This window comes from Ciconia boyciana, chromosome 1 (assembly GCF_034638445.1).
Source record: "Ciconia boyciana chromosome 1, ASM3463844v1, whole genome shotgun sequence".
NCBI classification, from domain to species: Eukaryota; Metazoa; Chordata; class Aves; order Ciconiiformes; family Ciconiidae; genus Ciconia; species Ciconia boyciana.
The window spans coordinates 44559681-44573415 of record NC_132934.1 but is presented as its reverse complement, the minus strand read 5'-3'; the positions used below and the strand labels follow the sequence as shown (position 1 = coordinate 44573415).

The following is a 13735-nucleotide window of genomic DNA, read 5'->3' as shown; positions in this document are numbered from 1 at the left end:
AACAGTCATGAGACACAACATAGACAAGGAGGACATAGAAGGAAGAAATAAAAATTAAAACATCCACACACAAACATTAGTAAAAACCATGGAGAAATGACCTTTTTATGGTAGTATATTCATTAACAATTTTCCTCCCCTAGAAGGAATGTAATCCTCCCAGTGGCCCTTGGTGGAGTTGTATACTCTACTTGAAAAAGTAAGCATTGCCTGCAATGGAAACTGGTTTCAAGACTGAAAACCTAATCTTATTTTCAACTCATCTCCCGCTTTACCTCAAGTACATTTGCTCATAATCTATATTATTTCATAAACAGTTTCTAATTTGAAGTTGTGTTCAGGAAAGGGGACATTTTGAAGCACAAATATTCTAACAGAGACCGAAATTTTATTCCACTTTCTGTTACATCTAGCTATCATTTGTAACTGTGGAGCTGACTCAGTCTCTATGTCAAAAGGATCTTTAACTCTGTCAAGCTATATGGTTCTATAATGGTTTGGCATGGATGTGCAGGTCAGCATGAGTATATGTAGTTCAGAAGTTCTCTTTGACAAACAAAACCAAACTAAGATGGAAATTATACTTCCAGAAGCTGATACTTTCAATTTACCAAATGCAACTGCTTTTCAAGTTTTGTGTGCCTAGGGAACTAGGATCTTGCAAGATGCCAAGTGCCTATCAACTACTATTATGCACTCTCAGCTGAAGGCAGAAGGTAATTAGCACTTGCAGGTTCAGACCTAACCATGACTGAACTAAGCTTTTTCATTTTTTGACAACATTTCAGATCTTTGGTACTGTATGTTGCCCTTTATAATGGCATTAGATTTACGTTTTGATCTTCAATTACTTTTTTTTAACATTAAAATTTGCCTCTTCAAAGAGCTAAAAGGCATTCTTTTTATTTCCCTTTCTATTTTATGCCAGAGCCTCTAAAGTGGTTCAATTCTCTTAACTGAAATATTCTACCTTTAGCATTGCATTGAGTTCAGCTAGGTATATTAACATTTGCACTGATAATTCAAGATTAAACTGTTAGAATAAACAATCAGTCATACAGAAAAAAAAGAAAAGACAGCTAAAATTTCACAAATTAGGAATTAAGTTGATAAAAGTTATTGAATGCCAAGGACTTAAAATCTGTACACTATCAGATTGCTTGGTATGAATTTAAGGGGCTAACTTAAGTAGCCTGTTTTTGAAATCCCAGACAATGAAGAGGAAGCTTGGCTGGAGAGTTGGTGATCCATCCACTTATTAAAGGTCTGACATCTACATCAACTGTGAATCTACCCTCCTTAGGTTTAACTGTGCAAAACAAAACATATTGGTTAAATCCCAAAATGTTTGGGCAAAAGTATGTTTAAATAACTATACAGAATATTTCGAATTGAATCATCTTAAAATACCTATCTGTGCAACATTTCAAAATTTGAGCTCTCTTTGTAGACAAGAGATGCACAATTCAGCTTTTTATCAAATTTTTGCACAAAAAAGATAGAAATGAAACTCAGTATTAATTACATAATGTAATTTTGCATTTAAAATATTTATTTTCCAAGTATCAATGGTCATTTATCCAGGTCGTAATGAATATAATTAAAAACACTTAATAATATATTGTAAATACAACAATGGCCTTACAGAATATGGAACAAATTCCACATAAATATCAATAACAAATTGCACATTATTTGTTCTACAACAAAGTATTAGGTTGTTATCATTGGTGGAACATAACAAACATCTCAAGGAATTTTTCCACAAGCATAATCAAACAGTTCTTCCAAATTATTCTTGGTTCAATGGGAGGAGTTGGCTAACAGTAGCCCAGGGTAACCCAACAATTGGTGATCTCATTTTCCATGTGTTGCTGAGGGGGAAATACCTCACAATTACTTAATATTAATAGCCCAGAACAAAGTCCATAAATCAAATACAAGGACTCTACGAATGCTAGATCAAAGTGCTTAAAGAAAAGGGGTTTGTTTCACATTTATTATATGGAGGAAACAAAATCAGCATAAAATCTTTTTCAAGGGAGAACGCAAAATTTCTGCTGTGTTGTTTTTTGAGCTTGGCCTCACTAATCTTCCTAACCTTGGAACAGCTGCATCTACATTAGTGATTTTGTGTACTGACAAGGTTGTTTTCAGGTGTGAATTTGTCTTGTGTTGGTGTCATGCATTCCAGTACAACAGTGTGGCACATGAAGCATCTTCTCTCCAGGTGGAACCAAGGTTGAAGCTGTGCACCAGGGCATGATCTAAAGTGATCCACTTGCAATGTGGATGCAAGGGTCTCCAGCCGTTCACTCTTTGTGCCTGTGCAGGACTCTGTTAGTTGTGGTAAGGCAATCTGGGATGGCTGTAGAGAAATCTGCTTTGTGTTGCCTACTAGCATGTAGACACATGAGTACACCTAGGATGGGCAACTGGTGTGAACTTCATTATCTGTAAGCATGCAATGTGTACTTGTGGTCTGAGAACCAAAACAGATCATGTCAGATCAAGCCTCACTCTTTCCTTCATCACTTACATGATGACAGTGTGTACAGTGGTCACTATAAAATGTTGACACATACAGCTTGAAAGTAATGAATTTTGCCAAGGTTTACTTTATTGGTGTAGTGTATAGACTAGAAAAGTTAACTACTGTCTAATGAATCAACATTTGGTAGTGGCCACTGCAATTGGGTAGCATAAACAGGATTAAAACAACTGGATCTTCAGTTATATTCTTTCCATACTCTCTACTGAGCAAGAACAACAAAACCTGTCCTGTTGTCTGATAATGGAAACTGGAAATATCTCTGATAGCTCTGTACCTTTGAAGCTTATCCATTATTCTCCTCCCTTTATCTGAGCTCGTTTCAAACTCCACTCATGTGATCCAGTTGCATCAGACTTGTAAGGCTTCCTCATCCACTCTCCTGATTTTGCTCTTCTCCCATCACATCTTACATGCCTGGAGAAGCGTGCTAACCTGTTCCAGGAGTCTTAAGACTGGCTGATGAGCCACATTGGTGGCTGCTCCATCACTGTACAGTGGCATCTCACCACTTATTCTGGACTGCTCCATAGGCCTCTTAGCTACTGTGCTCTAGGCTTCTCTTCTTGCATCTTGTTCCCGATCAGCTGGCCCTAGTCCTTGGGTTCCCAGCTTTGGCTTGTGCTTCTAATCAACCTGCTTTCAGCCCAGCTTTCTTCTACACTAGATCCCAACTTGTGGAAGGAACTGCTCATTCCTGACCATGCTTTTATCCTCTCTCTTTGGCTGGATAAGTGCTCCTGGACTGCTCTGGATCAACCTTACCAGGCATCTAGGGAGCACAGACTTGACCATGCAATATCTTTACAGTTATTGGTTCCTACTGAAGAAGTTTTGCAAAGCAATTCTCTAAACCTCTTCAGCACTTTCTGTTTGAAAAATATAGCCCTTTTTCTTCTTAGCTTAGGAAATCTGTCAACGCAGTGAGGACACACGGATACATAACGTTTTTTTCCCCATTCTTCTGCTTATTCTCAAGTTTGCTCTAGGAAGGACAATACTAAAACCTTGTTAAAAAAGCACTTTATTTTCTTTCACGAACATATTAGTCAAGTCTATGGCCCTGAGGATTAGGTCCTGCAACCTTCTGCTTCTCTTGCATGAAGCAGATCTGAAGGACAAGTTCTTCTGCCCTTATGAAAATGATGCTGCCCAAAGGGCATTATGCTAATCTTTTCCTCCAAGTTACTTAGCTGACTGACAGCTACAAGTATGGCCTGTTATCTTTAATCTCCTCCTCTCTAGTACAAAATGAATTCTCTCAACATCATTGTGTTGAATGCCCTTGTGCTCTTCCTTTTTGGTCGTTTTCCCTTGTTTCTATGCTTCTTAGTTTTTCTTCTGTACTGTTGTTTCTTTCTCTGCTGAACTTTTGCTTTTGTGTAAAAAGAGATTTAGAGTTCAGAGCTACCTTTGTTTATCATGTAAGCTCAGAAATACTGCTAGAAAGATATACAAACACTGTACTAGGTCCTGGTCAAAGTCTTGAAAAAGGACAGTGAAAATTGCGCACATTTGCTTCATTTTTGTGACAACCAAGATACTCTCAATAAACTTGCCCCTTCCAGATGAGAAGCCTGCTCATTATATGCCTGCTCATTTTTTTTAGCAGAGAAGGGAAATTGGCTGACTGCTTTATCAGTGATGCCACACCCAGATTCATCTTTTGTGATACCACGGAGAGGATGCTGCCAATCAGTCCCCTCTTCACAGAGCCACTACTGAGGCAACAAGCAGAACTTTTTGTAGACACATCAAACAAAAACCTACAAATGCAACTCAAGAGTTCAAGAAAAGGAGAGGTACTTTACCTGGTCTTTCATGGTTTTCCCTAAATCTTTAACATCTTTCATGTTAATAGCATTCTTCCCTCCCTTTTCCTTTCCCTTCTTCTTGTTCTTCTTTTTGAACAAGCATTTCTTACAGAGACAAAAGCAGCAGGTAAGGATTAATAGGACTGCAACTATGGCTATGGCTATTAAGGCCCAAGGTGGCACTGGAAGAGAAAAAGAAACACACACAAAAAGAAGGTGGTAAACTGTTAGTAAGGTTAAATTTAGAAACAAGCACATTTCTCTCACAGCTAAGCCTTTTTCAATGAAAATGCCTTGCAGAAATACCTGAAATCCTTTCTAAAATATCCTGTCATCATTTGTATATGTCTCCCAACTGAGCATTTGCACACACAATGCCAATTTAACACATCTATCTATTTACATGGTGGTGACACATATCAAACTCACTTGCAACTATTTTGATTAATCAACCATCTGAAAACAGTATGTCCAAAATATTTACACTGTGCAAATCTGCAAAATACTCAGCACGTTTAGGCAATTACTTGCTTCTTTCTTTAATCATCTCCCCATCCCACCTGGCATTGTGGCTGAATCTGCTGGAACTGACTGGGAATTTCCCTTTTCCGGAAGGGCACCCAATCCAAGCAATCAGTTTTGATGGACAGCCCTTCTCCTCTGCCCACTGCTGTACTTGACAGACTCACAGACTCCTCACAACAGAAGCAGGTCGAGGTCCTCCAGTAGACTGACCAAGGACAAAGGACTGTCCAATCCAAGGGCATTTGCCCTATTTGTCATCGTGCCCTAACGCTAGCAAAGTTTCAGTACATAGCTATATTCTCACCCATATTTTTCTATAAAAAAAAGCGTATGTTCCATTTATTCATTCAGTCCAGGATGCTGGACATGGCTGAAGCATGAATAAATAACAGAGAACAATTACTATGATAAAATGGTCTTGTTAAAGATCAGAATTTTTGGAAAAAAGGAATTAAGACGACACTTAAACACAAGTACTCCAGAAGGGAATTATCTTCATACAAATCAGCTTTAATGACCACTGATCCCTACATTTAACCAGAACACCTGACAAAACTTTAAATCTTGTAAACTGTCATTTTCCAAAAACCTCAAAATGCACTCAGTCTATCAGGTCTGCAAGATACTCTCCCAGTGCATTACCTAAAGGCCTCTAATATGATACAGAGCAAAACCGTAGAGTGAATCAAATTTGACATGTTGACGTCAGTGAATCACAAAAGGGAATGGGCAGTATAAATAGAGAAAATTAATTGCTTAAAGGAGCTAAGCAGAGTGAGAAGCATGGTCACAGGAACTTCCACTACAAATTACCAGTTCAGGAAGAGGACAAAGCACCTTACACCTTCCTTACTCTAAATGTAATTACCGTATCTCTAACTTTTATTCAAATGTCCTTGGTGACAGATACAAAAATAATGCAGGAGAATAGTTAAAACAATAATTTCTGTAATACTTTTGTGCCTCCAAATGTTCATTAAATGCAGCTGCTATAAAAGGGAAGCTGTACCATATGTAGAACAAATGAGAACTGATTACTAAACAAATGAATGTTAAAAGACAAACAGTGAACAGATTAACAGCTGTTTATGGGATGTATTTTATGGAGTCAGCAGCAGCAATTCTGCAGTTAAAGTTGCATTAGATCTGCACTTATCACACCTTAAAATCTGTATTTCATGCATTAATGATTTTGTTTTGTCTTCAAATCTGGTGTGGTAACACTTTGTAGCACAACTGACTCTCCTACAAATTTTAAATTTGTTTTCATCCAGCACTCACAAATGTAAAACCATCGCCTTTCACAGGCAAGGTGTGTTCTTCTCAAATTCTAAACTTGACATGTGTACTTAGTCTGTTAAACACTTAGCATCTGAAATGGTATTTACTTAACACTGTACTTTATAACTGAACTAATCTACAGGAGTTATGTCAATATGAAATGAATGCTGTGCCCAAATTTATCAGCTATTTGTTTTGCTGCCTTGTCAACAGTACTTGAAGCATGATGCCAGCAAATATGGGGAGCAGCAAGAATATGGGATGGGGTTCTGGGAGGGTGGGGTCCATGGGAGGATGGGTCCATGGGAGGAAAGAGAGGAGGGACACATCAAATGCGGGTAAGCTGGGAGAGCCAAGGAACTGAGGAGACAGGGAATGTGGGCGTTAATGAGATATATACATATGCATCCTACAGGTGAAAAAGCTTGTGGAGGTAGCGAAGTCAGGTGCCTTTGTGCTGAAACTGTTGTGTAAAGTGGTATTCTGGCACTGCCACCTCAGTTCTCTGGAGCATGAACAATGTAGGGTGCCTTGGGAAGCATTTGAAACACTTGCAGATACCTCAGCTTCTTTCTTATAATGCATTGTCTGCTGTCATCTGTTTGTAATTTAATTTCACCCAATAGCTCTTGTGATGCAATTAAATGATCATCAAATTTATCTGAGACACCAAGAATTATGCAGAATTCCTTATTTATCTCTTCAAAGAAAATACGCTTCCTTTTTTATTAAACAAAGCATAAGCAATAAAGGAAAAAAATTGGGTTAACCCAAAATCTGGACATTTCCAAAACAACTTCAACATTCAAGTCTGAAAAAGCAAGAAGGAATGGTTTGGGTTTTTTTCCCATCAAAAGTGTACTGTCTCTGTCAAGGAGATGGCTCATCCGAACATTGCCACTGACAGAGATTGCCCAATCAGTGGATGTACATGTTAGATTTAAGACAAGTGAAACGTACAGTTATCACTGCCTTTGAAGTGATGTTTGTTTCCTTTCAAAGGCATTATTTAAATAATTTTAAATGTTAATAATTTTACATAATATGGACAAGACTTTCCAAAACTACTAAAGACTTTGAAGGTTTTCATATTTGTGCTCCCCAATTCATGACACAGGAGCTTGAATTCCAGAAAAAGATAAGTTTTTAAAAATTGGTTTTCTATAAAGTTGTCTCAAGGTGGACAGGCCAGAATGAAATGACTGAAATCACTACTCACTTTGGAAGACACAAGTCTATAGCCTTTAATGTTTAGCCTTTTTACGAACTGTGAATAATATGTATAAAAACTTTACCAACAGTATATGAACTTTCTTGGTTTTGCACAGTGGCTCACTTTGGAGATTCATATTCGTTAATTCCAGTTGGACTTTACCCACACTTATGCAAGATTTTAAAAGAATTTAATTTTTCCAGTGTTTAAATGGACAAAAAAGGGAATCTACAGTTTGAAGACTACCTCTATCTATATTAAACCTGTCTGATCAGGTTCAGTAGCACAGTTTGAAACCTCAGGAAGCCCTTGGACATGATCCATTGAACAAAAGACCTCTGTGGCAGACGAAGCAGGGTGGGTGACATGAAAAACGCAGATCCTGACCAAGCAACCGAGGTGTCAGGGAGCCAGAAGCTTCTTGTACAACTTGTCTTACCCAGTGCCTGCACAAGGGGGTGCTTTGAAACAAGCAATACTTACCTATGCAATCAAGGAAAAGTTATTGGTTTAAGGATAATTAATATGTGTGTAAACTTTCTGGTATTTCAGTGCTATTTTCTTTGTTCTGCTCCTGTGGGCAAATAGAGAATACTTATTTTGAAGAAGCTGTCATGAATCGCTACGTGATTCAGTGATTCTACAAGGCTCTTAAAGACAAATCTATAGGAGGGGATCTGCTGAGTAGCATAGTTAGTAAATAAGGTCTTGATTTAGTCTTATTGATCCAATCCAAAAAGGGTATGCTCCAGGACTTTACTCAAAAATGCAGGAATGAAGCCTATCTGTAAAAGGAGAGTGTAGAGAAAATGAAATGCATGGCTTACTCCTGAGAGATAGCAGGGCACTGAAAAGAGTAAGCTCTAGGATTGCGTTGATAATAGAGGCATTTTGGGTACCAATTTTGCATCCTTCACTCATGCTGAACATAAGTCAGACATGGATGCAGCTAAAGGAGTTGTGAGCTCTCTCATCTCTCTCTGTTGCTTCCTTCCACTAATGCCAGGCAGGGTTGTGTGCATATTGTGGGTCATTTGATGCATTTGTAGCATTTCACAAATACAGCAGCTGTGATGCACTTACATTATAATTTTAATTTGGGCTTAGGAGTGCATTTATGAGGCATATCTCCAGACCATACCCATATACCATGCTTGGACTCATATTATGCAGCGATCTGGGAGGGCACGATGGACCAAATGGGAATATACACTCCCAGGGCTCACCTAATGGCGCTCCAACTGCAAAAGGCACTTGGCCCATGGGAGCAAACCTAAACGGAAGCATTACCCCCACAAAGTTTGCAGTGTGGGGCTGGGTCCTCAGGACCGAGGAGAAGCAAATCAGTGCTTCACTCCACTGATTTGCTTCTACTGTGCTGCACTAAATAAATATAGCTTGTGTCCCAACCTGTCATTAAATCTTGTTCCACTGAATATGCTAGATTCAAAGGAAAGGATGTATTACTGAGTTATTCAATTTAAGAGCTACAAATTATGTCCTTTATATAAAGATATCCTTACTTGGCCTTACACAAAATGCTTGGAGAGGTACAGGCCTTGGGTCTAAAACTGACATTCCCATTAGACGATCTAAAATTATCAAATGCCTTGGAGGACATTTGACTCCAGAGGAAAGACAGTAAGAGGGAAGTCACAAAACATGTAACAGCATCAAAGTGCTACAGCCTGTAAAAGAGAATAAAATCCTTCATCCTAATAATTCTCTTCCCTTTCTGTGTGCAATGTCCGAGGAAACTTTATTAACTTAGAACCCAAAGAGAGGGAAGGTCAAGGAAGAACTGAAGAGAGGAGCTGAATTAAAAAGTGAAGACTTCCATACCAAAAATGCTGTCCACTGACAACTCCCAATTAAGCAATTAAGCAGTCCCATTTAAACTGTGACAGCAAAGGACTATCAGATGATGGCAGCTTCCATATTAATCTGTAAAGGAGGCCCATGGCATGTCAGAATTGATAAATATTAATAATCTGTGTTTCAGAGGGGGCATGATACTCAACAGGAAGCTGCAACTGTCAAATAGTTGTATGTGTAGCGCATTGCATTAATCTAAAGCTCTGGTAGCCTGAACATGAGAGCACTGGCAGTTTTCATTTACTAAACCATAGTTTTATCTTAGCTTTTTGCACTTACAGCTTCTAATCAGGAAGCAAACCCCATATATAGACATATTCAGACTTTCTGTACAGAAACTCCCCAGGGGCCACGTTCTGGGAATCAATATGACTTTCATTAGAAGTTACTTAAAGAAAAAGAAAATGTACCGAGAGCAAGGACCCAGGTAATAGATACCACTATTCACAGCAGAAAGAATACAAAGGTGATCAATGCAAAGAAAAGGAAATGCTGATACGTGGTAAAATGACTTGTAAAAGAGGAAGATAAAAACTGCAAATACATACTTACAAATACCGATGATTTAAATACTAGCCTTCAGGCTTATACAGCTACATTTCCACCCCAAATACTCTTACGTATGATCTCTTGCTTTAATAGCATGTTTGCAAAATATTATTTTCACTTTCTTACATTTACCACAGATTTTTATGTGGTTCAAGTTGATGACGCTACCTTTGACCCATTACTAGAAGGAACCATTAGTAAATATCTTAACAAATGCTCTCATGCTGCCATTCCCCCCCCCCTTCTATTTTTTGAGCATGTGCAGTTGCATAAGACTATCTCTATGAATAGTTTATGGAAGTTACTGAAGCTTTAATTGAGCTAAGAGATGTGTGTTTTGACAGTGAAAGTTCCCCACATGCAAAACAGTCTGTGAAAGTGCACTGATCAGATGGGCTTCGCTCATTGAATATATGCCTGCCTATAGCTTCTTTGTTAGACATTATAATGCAAAATTATGCAAACTTTGTATGACTGAACATTCCAGTCTTTGCAAATAAACTGACATTGAATTTAGCAGTAATCCTAGATATGGCTACAAATGTAGCCGAAGTGCTTGGCCTGCTTGAGAATCTGATGTGCCTACTGTATGCTCCCAAAGCTGAAAGTCAAAATGCATAAAACGGCTAAATATTTACCTGAAGGTGAACCCACACCTACTATTGGAATTTGCACGTAATTTATGTTTATTATTGCTGGTATTAATTCACCTTTTAGGGCATGTGATAGGTTCTCTGTTATGGTAAAACACCTCTACCCAACAGCGTACCTTCTTTCTGCAGAGCAGAACTATTTCTGTCTCTGTTGCTATCTCTCTTTCCTTCTTTCCAATGTGTTTTGCTCCCTCTCTCCCCCAGCTCCTCACTGCTCAGCCTCATCATCTCCTCTGCCCCACATCTCTTGAGACACATGGGGGAGAAAGCAAGGCAGGGGAGTTTCCAGTTGAGATGGGACGGTGAGGCAGCCAGAGCGAGGAAGCGAAGCTGCTGAGATGTCTCCTTGAAAGAAGTACCTCAGAGAGATCGCAAAGGCCTTCAAGCTCAAATGTCAGGTTTCATCTGTATAAATACTAAAATGAAAATAGCTCCTCTGTTAACCTGCCCATTACCCCTCAAATCAAAATTAAACAGAATATGAGCAAAAGAGAGTTAACACAGCTCTGCCAGCTGTGTCGCTGCCACTTGGGGCCGCTCTCGTGGGCTCATTTTGAGCTGCACCACCATTGCACAGCCTCCTTGGTGGCCACATGGCTCTTGGGGAAGGTCCCTCCTGTGGTCTCTGGTGCCTGGCTGCCCTTCCAGCAGTGCCGTGCTTCTGCGGGGCTGCTGGCTCTCCTCTCACCCTCTCACAGCTTCCAGCCCGCCTGCCTGCTCCTGCCTCCGCCTTCCTCCAGCAAATGTCGCCGTTTCTTCCATTGCCCTCTATGAAAAACCATATTCCCCCACTTGGCACGCAACAGCCCAGAGGAGGAACTGTCAGCCCAGCTCCCTGCTGCACAGCATGTCCCTTGTGAAGGAGCGCAACACTGGCCAGCGTGACAAATAGAAGAGCCTCCCCTTTCCGGCAAAACCTCTAGGTCACTTACTACAGAAAACAGCGTAGGGAAAGGAAAAACTTTGGTGGAAGATGCTTTCTAATCAAGTAGATAATATTTTAATCTGATGCTTCCTATCAGTTCATGTATTTGCTCTCATAAAGCTTTTAAAATAAAACTAATGAATTCAGGCTCTAGATAATTGCCAGAGAAAGCACTGGGCACACTGAGCACCTGGGGAAGATTGAAGAAAGCTTGAGCCTCCAACCAGACCTGGAAGCCAGACAGGTTTGCTGAAGGCTTTCCAAAAACTCTATGTACCAACACCAGCTGAGGCCAAATACTTTCCTGAGAAGGGACAAAACAACCCATGGGGCTAATATTCAGCTCTGACGAACAAATCTGTAGACGCTTGAGATGACTGCTTTCCATCATGTGGACAATTGTATTTTGTGGTTAAAACACATTTCACTTTTACTGTGACATATACAATATGTTGCACTTCAAACTTCAATTGATAGTCTGAAGGAAAACAGTAAAAAGAAAGTTGCGCAACTCCCTCTGACTCGGAACTGGAATTTTCAAAGGGACAAAATACTCCAGTCATATCAATCTCAGGACTCAGAAATCAAGAGAATAAGACTGAAAAGTAATGAAATTGATTGGGAAAAAAATCAATTATGCCTGTATATATTTGATTTTCTTCGCTGATTTCATTCATTGTATGCAATGAACACTGGTTTTATCTTCCTTCTCAGTTTTTGAACACTTGGAGATGTTATTTGTATCACATTTTCAAGGTTTGCCCTGCAAATATGAGGGCCAGGGTTGTATTTCAATTTTCAAAACAGTAATCACATTTCTTGCATACCAGGATTAGTCATGCATAGTATATGTTGAATGTTATAAGTTCCAAAACTAGGTAAAAACTCCATTGCCAAGGAAGGAAAAGCTAATTTGGCACATTTTTTAATAAAATATTATGCCAGGGTAAAGTCCTTTAAAAAAAGAAACTGATTTGTGATTTCTGACAAGATGAACTTATAGAAACTCTATCTGTCTGTAAGCCAATGGTCTGCTAACATATACAAACTTAACACAGGATGCTATTGCACAATGGCTTAGGGTTTAAAGGAGAACAGCTACTATTAAAAGAATTAACAACCATTGAAGTAATAAACTGAGTTCCCACTGAAAGTAATAACCAGTTTTATTCCTTACTGAGATTTAATATTCATTCAGAAGGTCTCAAATAAAAACGGCTCATATATAGCACTTTTCATGAGTAGATCACAATGTGTCTTATAAAGGAGGTAGGCAATAATATCTGAACTGCAGAGATGCAGACATTAATACATACAGAACAAAATGACTTTGGTTAGCATTATAAAGAAGACACTGTGGGAGCATTGGTCTACATTACTGACTGGTGCAGGGCACAGGAAACAATAGGGGGTTCATTTGCTGCAAGCATGTTTCCAGGACCACAAGTCCCTGCTACGTCTTTGCCAGCAGCAAAGTTCATGTCAGCTGCAGGTCCTAGGCACACACCCTGCAAGCGTAGGGAGCTAAGTGCTGGAGGATGCCATGCGCATGTTGCAAGCAAGTGCACCAGACAGCAGCCTGGGGTGTAGTGTCAACCTCAGATCCCACCAGAGGAAGCACCTCGAAGTGCTACCCTGGGGTGTGTGCATGCTGTGTGGCTCCTGGTACTACAGAGGCAACACAAACTCACATCCAGAAGGAACCCCTCCAGCACACTAAATCACTAGCGTCGAGCGCCCTGTGTGACACCAGAGTCAAGAATACATCTGAGGTGGCCCAGGTCCCAGCGCCAGGCCCCTCAAGGTTGTAATCTTTCCGACACATCTCACTTGCACCTCAGCTACTGCAGTGCCAGGAGCCTCACTCAGCCCTTAGGGCACCTCCTTCACTCTGCTTCTTCCCAAGCAGCATATCAGAGGACTGCTTCCAGATTTTCTGCATGGCTGTTTCATACAAAACAGTGATTTGCTGAAAAGAAGGACTGAAACACGGCACTTCCCATCCTGGTGTGGAATAGTTATTGTCAGCAGGGTAATTACTGTCCCACGGAGAGCGTAATGACATGCCGTGCTCTGAAAATGTTCCAGGCTTGCAGAGTGTTTGGGACCTTAAAACTTAGTTTTGTTTATCACCGTAGAGCTGTAGCATAAACAAAGAGACTTAAGGTTTTTTTTGTCGTGATGTGCTATTTTGATAATAATTTTTCACTTCTTATTTAAAGCTTTAAAAGCAATCTTTTTCTTTTTCCTGACTCCTGCCATTTTGTTATCCAGCCAGCGAGACTGTATCCAGAGTCCATACTCAGACAAAGCACTGAAGTATGGGATAACACAGAGTAAATAAAATTT

The 13735-nt window shown here is 39.7% G+C and overlaps 1 protein-coding gene across 16 annotated transcripts in view; it reads right to left on the bottom strand.

Moving 5' to 3' along the window:
• Positions 1-13735, bottom strand: part of SYT1 (synaptotagmin 1) — a 359624-nt gene that overhangs the window by 95205 nt on the left and 250684 nt on the right. For all 16 annotated transcript variants that reach the window (XM_072864251.1, XM_072864194.1, XM_072864221.1 and 13 more), the window contains one exon: positions 4363-4547. In XM_072864251.1, coding sequence (XP_072720352.1) covers positions 4363-4547 — 185 coding nt within the window. The remainder of the gene's footprint in view (positions 1-4362; positions 4548-13735) is intronic.